This window comes from Calypte anna, chromosome 18 (assembly GCF_003957555.1).
Source record: "Calypte anna isolate BGI_N300 chromosome 18, bCalAnn1_v1.p, whole genome shotgun sequence".
Lineage (NCBI taxonomy): Eukaryota > Metazoa > Chordata > Aves > Apodiformes > Trochilidae > Calypte > Calypte anna.
Window position 1 is genome coordinate 5,606,817 of NC_044263.1, and position 13,182 is coordinate 5,619,998.

The following is a 13,182-nucleotide window of genomic DNA, read 5'->3' on the forward strand; positions in this document are numbered from 1 at the left end:
GGCTCTAACCTCATTTTCCTCTGATTTTTAATTCTCTGTCTCTCACATCTTCCTACTTCCCCATCCTTTTTTTCATGTAAATTCCCATAAGTCCGAGCACTAACATTATTTCGATAAATTTCTGCACGTCCCCAAACTTTGACCTACCTAACATAGGAAATCACTCCCAATAGAGTTTTTCTCATACTGTTGTAATGCAAACAATGGCATCTCAGCCTATTCACAAAATGCAGAAGTGTAGAAATCCCACAGGAGAAGGTATGTTAGTGGTAGTGAATCATTGAGACATTGGCTGGTTCGTGTTTAATAAAGCCTCTGGCTTTATTCTGTCCATACTGAAAAGCAGAAATCTTTGACAGCTGAAATACAAACTACTTTTCAGGTCAAAAGCAGAGAAAAGAACTAAGCAAAACTAATCTTCTTCATTTATTTTTATCTTTTCCCTAACCCCTGAGGCAACAATGGCAAAAAACAGCTGAGGGAAGAAGGTGCGAATGTAAATGGCTGCTCTGGGGATAGGGTTGGCCATAAGAACCTCCTGCTTCTTCCTGCTCACTGTGCGCAGGACTTCCTCTGCCACCTCCACTGGGTGCACACCATATTCCACCTTTCTGAAAAAGGCTGTAAATCAAACCAAGAGGAGTGAGAGCTACAGACAGACAGCTATACAGAGACCTCTGAGGGAGTGGTAGTAAAACACACACAGCTACTGCAGTAGTTTAATTAGTTAAATGCCTACACACTTTCAGTCCCTTACTCCTTCTCTTACCCTGTCCCTAAGGGCTTTTTAAAATTTTGAAGTAAAACCCTTACAGTCCTGAAGAGAATGCAGTGGAACTCTCCCTTGGGACCTTTCATGCTCTGACCTACCTCCGTTCCCCATGTTGTGGCACATTTATTTTCTCACATGAAGCTGCCTCTTTCCATGTTGTTCCTCTTTTCATCAGGCTAATCTTATCTCTGTTCTGCCTTTTCTTTTTCTTCCCTAGCCTGTTCATCCTTTTTGTCATTTCCATTCTTTTCCCTACTCTCCTTTCTCTTCCCTATGAAAAGTCTCCATACTGCTATATGTATATGCCTCATATACTGTCTCTTTTGATTCATCAAACCTTACATTTCCAAATAGATGCCTCCCAGTTGCCAGGTGCTGGTTGATGATAGTATGAACAGACGAAGGTTGGATTCACAGTGCTTACAGAGATATCAAATTCTTCCATTTCAGCTCTAAGACAATCAAAAAAGCCTACAGCAGCATGCTTAGAAGCAGCATCTAAAAGAAAGAAAAAACATGTTTGCACATTTGGATATGAATGTATGGCCATAGATGCATGATAGAACCTTGTAATACATGAATGTCTGGACAACTGAGCATGGAAAGATTAGTCAAAAGAACAGTGAATTATTTCACCAGTGAAATTATCATATGACATATTCAAATCAAACAAAAGAAAATCATTTGTACAGAATACTTATGCTATGATGTATACAGTCAATCTCCCTATGCCTGTCAATGAACCTGTGTCTGGACTTCCCAACCAGAAATATTAAGTCCTTGGTTAAGGAATAATCCTTCTATCTCAACAGTTTAAAAATCTTTTTTGGTGGACAAACAGCTGTCGTTGCAATGAGTCACCACACCACCTGTTGCCGCAGTTTGTGACACATCAATAAAATGCATTGAAATACACATCCGCTTCTGGAATGCAGGTATATTAATGTTTTGTAAACTAATTAGGCCTCTGTGCTGCAGCAGCAATCCAATATGGTTTCAATATTAAAGTTAATTTTAAAGTTATGACTGTTAAAATTTTTCTTAGCAGCTCTTAGTGCCTTTTTGAAAGCTGCACGAAGTTCAACAAGACTGAGTGCAAGGTTCTGCACCTGGGTTGAGGCAATCCCATGCACAGATACAGGTTGGGAGGAGAAAGGATTGCAGACAGCCCTGAGGAGAAGGACCTGGGGGGTGGTAGTGCAGCAGAAGCTTAACATGAGCTGTCAATGTGTGTTTGCAGCCCAGAAAGCCAAACATGTCCTGGGCTTCATCAGAGGAAGCACAGACAGCTGATGGAGGTGATTCTCCCCCTCTACTCGTCTCTTGTGAGAGCCCATCTGGAGTACTGTGTCCAGTTCTGGAGTCCCCAACATAAGAAAGGGAAGTGCTTGAAAGAGTCCAGCGCAGAGCTACTAAGATGATTAAGGGAGTGGAACATCTCCCTTATGAGGAAAGGCTGAGGGAGCTGGGTCTCTTTAGTTTGGAGAAAAGGAGACTGAGGGGTGACCTCATCAATGTTTTCAAATATGTAAGGGGTGAGTGTCAGGGAGATGGAGTTAGGCTCTTCTCAGTAGTGAACAGTGATAGGACAAGGGGTAATGGGTGTAAATTGGAGCACAGGAGGTTCAAGTTGAATATTCGAAAAAATTTTTTTACTGTAAGGGTCACAGAGCCCTGGAACAGGCTGCCCAGGGGGGTCGTGGAGTCTCCTTCACTGGAGACATTCAAAACCCGTCTGGACACGTTCCTATGTGATGTACTCTAGGTGGCCCTGCTCTGGCAGGGGGGGTTGGACTAGATGATCTTTCGAGGTCCCTTCCAACCCCTAGGATTCTGTGATTCTGTGATTCTGTGATATAGGTCCTTGAGTGTGTCCAGAAAAGAGCCACTAAAATTATCAAAGAGCTGGAGCACCTCCTCTATGAAGACAGGCTGAGGAAGTCGGGGCTGCTCAAAGTTATACTTCAAAGGTACTATTTTAATTACTACTTCAAGTTCCATTTCTTTGAAAATTTTTAATCCAAATACTGTATTAGTAGTTTCTGAATTATGATGCAAATTAGCACTTTTAATAGCTTATTATCAGTGCCACAGAATACTCAAAGTTAATAGATTAGAACATACATTTTGGATATGTATAACTTACAAGCTGCACGAAATGGCATTCCTATTTTTCCTTGGATACTATTAATTAGCACAATGTGGCCAGTTCTTCTTGAGATCATGTTGGGAAGAATGGCTGAAAAAAAAAAGAAAAAGTAACAAAGAGCCACATAAATAAAAGAACCCAATGTATTCAGTGAAAAGAAGTGAAAGCTGAAGTGCAGAGAGCAAAACTTTAATACAGATTGTCTCAGAATTGCAATCAAACATATCACAAAACTCAGTAGCTGGAAATGAAGTGTCTTCTACGCTTCACTCAGATTCCAAATGCATGTTTGGGTGAGGTATTATCACATCTAATTGTCTGTATTCTTGCCTGTCTTGCAAGGGTTTTGAAAACCATTGTGTGTAACAAAGGCAGCAAGTACATAAATAGAGCCAACATATGCAAATTACAACAAGCAGTCTTCTGTCTTTCAAATACCTGCCCATATATTTCCTGAAAAATCTCTTTTCAAGCCCAGATACTCTGATTTTTATCCTCTTGACCTCAATTTCAGTCCACTGATTTTCACAAAATTGTTATTATAGTGAAGGCAGAAAAAAAAAAAAAAAAAGTGAAAGTGAAACAGTGCTATGCCAATGACTGGGATCTCAAGTTTTAGGTGACAAGCAAACCAGGAAAAAAAAAATAAAATACCTTTGGTTAACGTTATAGGTCCAAAATAGTTGGCATCCATTATCTTTTTATCAAGTTCCAAAGAAATGCTTTGTACTGCTCCTTTCACCTTCATACTTGCATTGTTGATCAGTATGTCCACACAGCCATAGCAATTCAGGATTTCCTTAGCTACATCTCGAATGCAGTTTATGTCCGAGATATCCAGAAGTATGAGCTTCGGTGCATATGTCTAAAAAAAATCAGTCATTTATTTCAGGGATGTCTATTATATACAAATTTATTTCTATTTACTTTATTTTAAATTAATTTATTTTGGTATCTGAAGAAGGTGCTTTTACTGTTCTTACAAAATCCTTGATTTGTTCTTTTGGAAAGTAGGTTGTTCAGCAATGGTTATTGTAGAATCACAGATTGATAGAAAAGTTTGGATTGAAAGGGACCTGTAATGATTTTCTAATGCAATCCCCTTGCAGTGAGCAGGGACAACTTCAACTAGATCAGGTTGCTGAGAGCCCCATCCAACCTGATCTTGAATGTTTACAGGGATGGGGTTTCTACCACCTCTCTGGGAAACCTGTTCTTCTGTTTCACCACCTCCACTGTAAAAAATGTCCTCCTTACATCCAGTCTAAATCTACCATCTTTAGTTTAAAACCTTTACTCCTTGTCCTGTCACAAAAGCCTGGACTCAAGTTTTGTCCCCATCTTTCTTACAGGCCCCCTCTAAGTACTGAGAGGTGCTCTAACTTCTCCTTGGAACCTCCTCTTCTCCAGGCTGATCAGGCCTGACTCAGTCCTCATGGGAAAGGTGCTCCAGATCTCCAGTCCTTTCTGTAGCCCACCTCTGGACCTGCTCTAACAGGTCCATGCTTTTTCTGTCCTATGGGCTCCAGAGCTGGACACAATACTCCAGGTGAGGTCTCAGAGGGGCAATGCCTACTTACCCATTGGAAGCAAGGAAAGGACACTCTTATCTTATGCTCCCATACCTTTCTATCTGGGATTTCTCTCAAAGTAGTGGAGAAACTCAAAAATTAATTCCATCTTTGGATCTATCTGCCACTCCTCAAACACTCAAATCATGTGAAAAATGGATGATAATTACTGTGATTAAATTAAGCAGTTTGGATCCCTTTCATCCACATTAACAGGAAAATTCCTCTGCCTATCACTTCTATTCCAGTGGCTTCTTTGAAATACAGGACCAGTCAGTTTCTTTATAGAAATTATCTTGAATTAGCTCAAGAGAGCAGGATTTCTGACTTTTACATTTGGAATCATGCTATGACAACCTTCAGAGGTGGTGTTCTCTCTTTTTTTCTCTGGACTATGTTGGGTATGTTACCTGGGTGACAAAAGTCACCATTAACAGTGAATCATGTTTCATGTTTCTTGTTTTACTGGATTTAAAAGTACTTTGTGTACCTGCACAAGGTCTTTACATCAAGTTGTGAATTTTCAAAGCAGAGTGAAGAAATACTTACCATACTGGGGTCTGACACACTAAGTAAAGCATCATACAAGTCTTCTAGCTTTTCCCATGTCCTTCCACACAACACAAGCCTTGCTCCTTCTGTGTGAAACACCCGAGAACATTCTAGAATATAAAGCATTCAAAAGAATTAATAATAACATTACTGATTTTTTTTTCCTTAAAATGGGAGGCTGTTCTTGCTAATGATGTTGATTTTATGCTTTAAAATTCATTAATTTTGAAAGAATAAATATACATGGGAAAAAAGAAAGCACTAAATGGCAATAATATATATCCCAAGATGTTTTTCTCCTCAGTATTAGACCTTCCCAGTAGACAGTAGAGGTATCAGGGACCAGATTGAGTTTCCTCATTCCCTAAAGCCTTTCTGAGAAGACCATTGAGAACTTTCTGGGTATGCTGTGCTGGCACTGTATTTTTTCATTTTTTTCAGCTCCCTCAACACCCTAGGCTGGATGGCATCTGCACCCATCAATTTGTACGGGTCAAGCTCCTGTAATAATTGATACAGCATTGATTCCTTCACTGACAGTGAAGGTCAGTGTCTGCATGAACCTGGACTTTTGTTCCTATGGCCTGGGACCTAACAGCACTACTAAAGACAGAGATGAAGAAGGTGTTGAGAACCTCTGCCTTTTCGGCATTGCTGGGTACTACTTCACCTCTCCTGTTTAACAGTGGGCCAATTTTATTCCTCTTTTTGTTAATGTTGTTAGTATATCTTACAAGTTAATATATCTTGCTGTTAATATCTCTGCAGAACCCTTTCCTGAAGTTTTTTACAACTCTGGCCAAATTTAGCTCAAGCTGAGCTATTTTCCTAACTGCTTGTCTGGCTACCCTGTTAACGGCCTTCTAATTTCCAGCTGGTAGTGTTCCACTTTTCAGCCTCTGGTACCTGTTGGTTCTGAGGAGACCCAGAAGCTTGCATTTAAGCTATAGGTGTTGCTTGCTTCTCCTACTTCCATTGCCTTTGGAGGTCATGAACTGGTTTTGTTTTAGGAGAGTGGTCTTGAAGAACTCCTAGCACTCACTAGATCCTCTACCCTCCATGGAAGCTTCCCATGGAATTCTTTCCAACTGAGCCCTGAACAGGCTGGTTTGCTCTTCTAAAATCTAAATCCTTTGTTCTTGAATTAACCTTCACTGTGCCCAGCAGTACCCCAAAGTCCACAATATTGTGGTCACTGCAGGCACATCTGTCACTAATGAAAATATCACAGAGCAGGTTTTCTTGGTTAGTGAGAGGTAAGTCCAGCTGTGCCCCCCATTCCTGGTTGGCACATCCAGTGTCTGTGAGGAAGCAGTCTTCTACACATTCCAAGACTGATGTCAAGTGAGCTGCAGTTTTGTTCTTCCAGAAAATGTCTGAGTAGTTCAAGTCTCCTATAAGGACCAGGTTTTATTGACCCAAAGCTTGCCTGATGGAGCTGAATATCACTTTCTTGGTCACATTGTCTCGGTTAGGGGTTGGTAACAGATGCCTACTGTAAGGTCATGCTTGGAGACAACAGCTCTGATTTTGCCCCAGAGGCATTCCATAGGGCTACCACAATTACCTTAGTTGTCTTCTATACATTCAAGGTTTTCCTTAACATAGAGTCTGACTTCTCCCCTGCATCTCTTTACTGAACAGCCTATAGTCTTCTATCATGATCCTCCTCCAGTCGTGTGACTTTAAGGAGACAGATGAGGCACACTTTGCACTGCTCTGGTTGGCCTTGTTTAATTCCAGATGGGTTGTAGTGGTGATGGTGGTGTGATCATTGCCATTTTGGACCCCTCCCTCCAGGTCCTTCAGTTTAAAGCTTGCCTCACCAAGGTGGCCAGTTGGTACTGATGTGCTGCTCCCAGGCTCCTCTCTGGTAAGCCCAGTTTTATCCCCACTCCCCTCCGAGTTTAGTTTAAAGACCTTTCTATGAGTTCTAGATATATATATACTGAAATATAACCAGTCAGAGAAAACAAATGTCTCTCCTTTGATCTGAAATATGTCAGGGAAAGGAAAAGACCAGGTGGGATTTGAAGGTCAGATTTATTTCATAACTTGCCCTAACAGGCTGTGATAAAGAGCACTCCTTGCCAGCACAGCCTGTATTTCTCTTGCAGTTCTCTACTTTGTTCTCTTCCTCTGGTAAGGAATTCTGCAGGACCATTTCCTTTCCCCAGATGTTCCCTGCTTGGGAGTGGAAGGTTTCCAACACAGAGCAAGTCTTCATTGAAAATGCCAAAATATAGCCTCAAGCTGTGTTTCCCTTATCAGGCATTTGCATCTACTGCCCCTCAAGTGATGTCTAGAGCAGGACTCTATATAAGCAATGTCTGATGCAGTAACTTTAACCTGGCAACACTGTGTAGGCAGAAAATTTATGAATATATGTGAAAAATTAATAGATGTGAAGTGGCTAACCACCCAGGCAATCAGCTTATATAAACAGATTCCTGTTTATCCAATAAACATATCCATTCCTTCTGTCTACTGAACCCACCATTACTCATACCCAGGCAGCCCCGCAGGAGCTACTGGAGGATGTCAAGGGAAGGAGTGACATGAGTAATAGAGGGACAGAGATAAGCCCAGGGACACAGGGGTAAGTCTTTTAGGGCTGAAAAAGGAATGTGTAAAGAGTAAAGTGACACCTGTTAATACTGATTTGCTATTGCTCTGCAGTGACAGCCTATGTAATATGATCTCATAGTAGCAACATGCTAAAAATAACTCTCTTAATGTGCTTACAAAACCTCACATTCTTTGAATTAAATAAAGACAAATCTCTGCAGTTCCAGAACTTCTACCAGCAGTTCTTGTCGCTGAGACTGAAAACATACATTCTAAAATCATTGTATGTGATTAAAAAATATTTCTTAACTTCTGCTTCACCTGTGCAGTTATGAATATATACAAGGTAATATATGCACACTGTGTACTTAGAGAGTAGTTCTCTGTTTCTCTCCTCTGACACTGAGAAGAAATGAGAGAACTTACCCTTGCCCAGTCCAGAGATGGCATCCGTGATCACCACCACCTTGTTTTGCACAACAGATTTGGACAATAGCCACCTGACTGACTGGTAAATGTAAATAATCCCACTGATCCCAAAGAGAAGTAATGGTATAGCAAGTACAGAAAGAATACCCATCTCTGCAGGAAAGAAAAGATCATATGAGAGTAATGGTAACATGCAGTCATTATTTTTCATATTATTCTTATCTTAAAAAACATTTTTGTCACATATCTAGTCACCAGCATGCCAACAGCAGTGGGAAGCTTGTTTTCCCATCAGTGCCTTAATATTATTATTTTTTTCATAAACAGGGTAATATTGTTTGTCTGTTTTCCTCATCATTGCATGGTCTAACCAAATCTGGATTCCTTTTATTTAAAATTACTCTGTTAGGAAAATAAAAACAAATTTTGAGTACAAATATTGCCTTGAGGAAAAACATAAGCTAAAATATAACACTGTGGGTTTAATTCTGTTGTTATGGAAAACAGATAAAAAGCTTTTAATTCTAATTTCAGATAAAATACATAATAGAAGTGTTTTCTGTTCTAAGAGACAGAGAAAATAGAGTAACTTACTATGGCTATGAAGACTCCACGCACAAATAAAGCATCCTTTGTGTTTCTGTAAATTTTTGTATTACAGGTTTAATTAAAGTTCTTTAGAAACTTCTTGGAGCATTGCATTTGTTGAGGCTGCTTGGCCTGAATGAGAATGGCTATGTATAGCCATGTGACAGAGATACTTTAAAAGTAAATATAGCATCTACAGTGTGATTTGCATGCCTGACCTATCTAGTGCAACAGGCAGCACAGTCAAGTAAAAGCTTTTAGTACAATGTTAGTTCAGCTGCACGAAGAAATTTCTGCCTGTGTTGCCTTCAGTTGCAGTTGCTCCCAGAATTGTCTCAATTTCTTGTCATATTTCTATTAATTTTACACTTAAAAACATTTGTATAAATGATGATTACAGTAAGTCTTCAAAAACAAGCAAAAGGTTCCATAAAGAAGTTACCACTTGAATACTCAGCGATAGGAATTATATATCTATGTGTCAGTAAAGGGTCTTCAAGCAAGGCAGCTTGGGGACCAGTGCATCACACAGACCTGCGGGGGGCAGATAAGTCCTGGAACACAGACCAAGCACTTCCAGGTGCCACAGGCTGCTTTGCACTGCTGCTGTCTGCAAGATGAGCCTTTTTCCCAGCAACTTCAGGATCATATCAATGTTAGATAGGTAATCTACCTTTTATATTGCCTGCAGGGATATTATCTATTAACCTGACAATCACAGTTATGGGTTGCCCTTTGGAGTTCCAGGGAAAAGAATGGTTAACCATAAATCACAGAAATGACAGAAATCAGAGATTGTTAGGGGTTGGAAGGGACCTCAAGAGATCAAGTCCAACCTGCCTCTAGAGCAGAACCACCCAATATGGGTCAAACCCACGTGGACATGTTCCTGTGTGAGTATCTCCAGAGAAAGAGATTCCACAACCTCACTGGGCAGCCCATTAGAGTGCTCTGTCACGCTCACAGTGAAAAAGCTTTTCCATCTGTTTACATGGAACCTCCTATGCTCTAGCTTGCAGCTGTTGTCCTGTCATGGGGTATCACTGAGAAGAGCCTGGCTCCATCCTCCTGACACTCTCCCTTTACATATTTATAAACATTGATGAGCTCACCCCTCATTCTCTTCTTCTCCAAGCAGCAGAGCCCCAGGTCCCTCAGCCTTTCCTCATAAGGGAGATGTTCCACTCCCTTCATCATCTTCATGGCTCTCCTCTGGACTCTCTCAAGCAGTTCCTGATCCTTCTATAACGGAAGGGCCCAGAACTGGAAACAATATTCCAAATGCAGCCCCACCAGGGCAGAATAGAGAAAGAGGAGAACCTCTCTCAACCTGCTAACCACCCCTTCTAATGCACCCCAGGATGCCATTGGCCTTCTTGGCCACCAGGGCACATTGCTGTGTCATGAATTTAAACAGTAATTAGAAAGTGACAGATCCTCTCTGTCAGACAGAAACACTGTCACTGTCAGACAGATCCACTCTTCTGTCCCAGGAGAAGGCGAAGAAGTAAGTATCGGAATGAAACTTTAAGGTGAGAAGAAAAAAACATGGGTAGGTTTAATGAGGTACTAATAGCAAAATACAAATATATATTCAAATATAAAAATATGGAGCTTGTCCTCCTCAGTTGATAATTACTTCCCAAGCAGAAAACCCCCACACTGGATGTTGCAGCAGACAGGGGTGCTTAAGTCCAAGGTGGCAGTGACAACTCACAAGACTTGGAGCAGTCATGAAAGTCCTCCCTGTGAAGGCAGAAGGTGACCTGTCTTGGTGAATGATGTTCTTATCCAGAGAAGGGACAAGAAGTAGTGGCACAAGCAGTAGCAAACAAGGTTTAACACAGATAGCACCCCTCAGACAAAAAAGCCACCAGAAGGGTCTCTTGGAAGCAACTTTATACTGCGCACCATGGGAAGGAACAGTGTGATCGGTCCATTTGGATCACCAGACTCATCCTCTCCCCCCAGAGTCTCAGCTGCTCCCCATTATAACTACCACAAAAACTGGCTGGCAGTTGCTGGTGCTGTCTCAGGCAGGTTTCTTCTACTCTGTTTCTCCCAAACCAATCACATGTGCACATTTGGAGTCTGAGCTATTGATTACAACCCTTTGGGTGTGACCATGCAGCCAGTTCCTTATCCAGTCAGTGGTCCATCCATCAGATCCATATTGTTAGTTTACAAGCCAGAATATCATACAGGACAGTGTAAAAAGCTTTGCACAGGTCCAAATAGATCACTGTATTTCCACTAGGACTAGAAGGTGAATGAGAAGCTCATCCACAATCTGTTCAAGGAGAGGGTGCTGACTGAGGCTGATGCTGCTGATGAGGATATGGGCAGGGGAGTAGTAGGTGTCCCTGTCCATGCAGGGGGGTTGGAAGTAGATGATCTTTAACCCTTCCAAACATGGTTCTCTGATTCTCTGATTCTATGATTCTCTGAGGTGGGCCCAGCCACTCCCAGGCATGGGTGTCTCCACAGCCACCACCAGGGCTTTGTGATGCAGGGTCAGGTGCCTGGAAACCATTGTCACAGGGGTCTCCACGGTGACTGTGAGGGTATTTAAAGGGGTCCAGAGGCCTGGGATGCCCACTCCCAGGAGAGCACATCCCTCAGGAGACAGTAGCTGTTCTGGGTGACCCTTACCCTAACCCTAATCCACGTCTGCGACGGAAGATGCCCAAGATGTCCGAGGAGAAGCAGGAGAAGACCTGCTCCACAAGAGTGCAGATCCTGATGAAGAGGCTGCAGGTGAGGGACAGCACAGGACAGAGAGGCCGGTGGTGGCCTGGGCTGCATGGCGCTGCTTCAGCGCTTGTCAGCACTGAGGGGGCTGTTTGCCACGGCAGCCACCTCTATCCCAAACCTCCTCCTCCTCCTGCCCACAGGTGGCGCAAAGAAAGCCACTGGCAGCGCTGCAGGGTGGCAGCCAGCGCCAGGTCTCGTCTCCCGATGGGGATAGACTGCCACGGCTGCCCTGCCCAGAGCGCCAGCAGGCCACTGGGAGCCACCCCGTGCAGATAGGGAGCCCCAGGCTCATGGGGATGGACATCTTCCCAGCCCAGGAGCTGCCGACAGGCAGGCGGGAGGTGCAAGAGGGAACAGGCAGGGCTGGGGGCTGCCAGGTGACCCTGGCACCAGGAGCTCTTCCAGCTGGGACATGGGGGCTGCAGGGATTCAAGGCCACACTCACAGCAGCTTCTCTCTCTGCTTTCTTTTGCAGTCAGACAGCCTGGTACGCAGGGTGACACAGCCCCACAGCAGGGTGACAGAGCAGGAGACAACTCCTCAGCCACCCCAGCTGCCTGTCCCCAAGCACCACATGGTACCCAGGCATGGACCCTCAGCTGAGCCCTCAGCTCATCGGCCATCCCCCTGGAAGGATCCAGCACCCAAGCACGCACTCGCAGCTTGGCCCCAAGGAGCTGCCAGCACCTGCCACAAGCTCCCCCCTCTTCACAACGCCCCCTCTGTGTCTTCTTCCAGAGGCAGGGACAAGGCTGCCACCTCGTGCCACAAGCTCCCCCCTCTTCACAACGCCCCCTCTGTGTCTTCTCCGTCTTCTCCCAGAGGCTGGGACAAGGCTGCCACCTCCGGCCACAGGCTACCTCCTCTTCACAACGCCCCCTCTGTGTCTTCTCCGTCTTCTCCCAGAAGCTGGGACATGGCTGCCACCTCCGGCCACAAGCTGCCCCCTCTTCACAACGCCCCCTCTGTGCCTTCTCCCAGAGGCTGGGACATCACTGCCACCTCCTGCCACAAGCTGCCCCCTCTTCACAACGCCCCCTCTGTGTCTTCTCCCAGAGGCGGGGACACGGCCATCAGTGCTGCAGCTGGCAGACGCCAACAGCTTGCCCCATCTGCTCGGGGCACCCAGGGTGGCAGCCGCTGAGGTGGAGAGCTGGAGGTCTGCCCCACGCAGCCCTGCAGAAGGGGACAGCCTGGAGTGTCCTCAATGAGCCCCAGAGTAAGGCTGTCACTGGGCAATGGGGACGCCACCAGCAGCCAGGAGCACAGCAGGACTGGGCGATGCTGGGCAGGAGCAGAGGAGGGCTGTGCAGCTGATGGAGCTCATCCCCTGCCTGATCTCCATGACAGTAGCGATGATGACAGTGACCAAGATGGCACCTTCGAGCCCTCTTTCTGCGACATCCTTTGGGGCTACACTGTGTCCAAGGAGACACTCAGCACAGACACAGAGTCTTCAGGAGAGGAGTATGGTGGCCAGCAGAACACAAAGTCTAAGTCAGTGTGGAGCTTAGATGTGGAACCAGCATCACCTCCCCTGGTCAGCTCTTCTGAGGAAGAGGAGCACTGCCTCTGGCTCCTGTGGCACAGGAGAAGGCAAAAGCACAAGCTTGTCCTGTGTTCAGTGAGCAGGCAGTGGAGGCAGAGGGCCTGGCACTTGCCCCCCACTGCCCCACAGATGACGTCCTGGCTCTGCTCTTCATCTTCCTGAGTTGGCTGAATGCCCTGGGTCAGATCACAGTGAGGTCGCACCTGGAGAACATCTACCTCAACCCAGCCCCATGAGTCCGGTGCCAAAA

General features: G+C 44.5%; 1 protein-coding gene across 1 annotated transcript; it reads right to left on the reverse strand.

Moving 5' to 3' along the window:
- Positions 1-300: 300 nt before the first annotated feature.
- DHRS7C (dehydrogenase/reductase 7C) lies at positions 301-8,765 on the reverse strand. The gene is made up of 7 exons (XM_008494508.2): positions 8,636-8,765; positions 8,039-8,194; positions 5,042-5,154; positions 3,576-3,786; positions 2,919-3,011; positions 1,115-1,270; positions 301-621 (listed from the first exon to the last, which is right to left on the reverse strand). The coding sequence occupies exons 2-7, from the start codon at positions 8,190-8,192 to the stop codon at positions 413-415; spliced, it is 936 nt and encodes a 311-aa protein (XP_008492730.1). The 5' UTR covers positions 8,193-8,194; positions 8,636-8,765; the 3' UTR covers positions 301-412.
- Between the last annotated feature and the right edge of the window lie 4,417 nt (positions 8,766-13,182).

Excerpts from the sequence above, each read along its gene's own strand:
- DHRS7C (XM_008494508.2), bottom strand. The coding sequence starts at position 8,192 with ATGGGTATTCTTTCTGTACTTGCTATACCATTACTTCTCTTTGGGATC. Across the intron at positions 5,155-8,038 it reads CATCTCTGGACTGGGCAAGG|AATGTTCTCGGGTGTTTCAC; the intron begins GTAAGTTCTCTC and ends TTTATATTCTAG. Across the intron at positions 3,012-3,575 it reads ACCTATAACGTTAACCAAAG|CCATTCTTCCCAACATGATC; the intron begins GTATTTTATTTT and ends TTTTTTTTTCAG.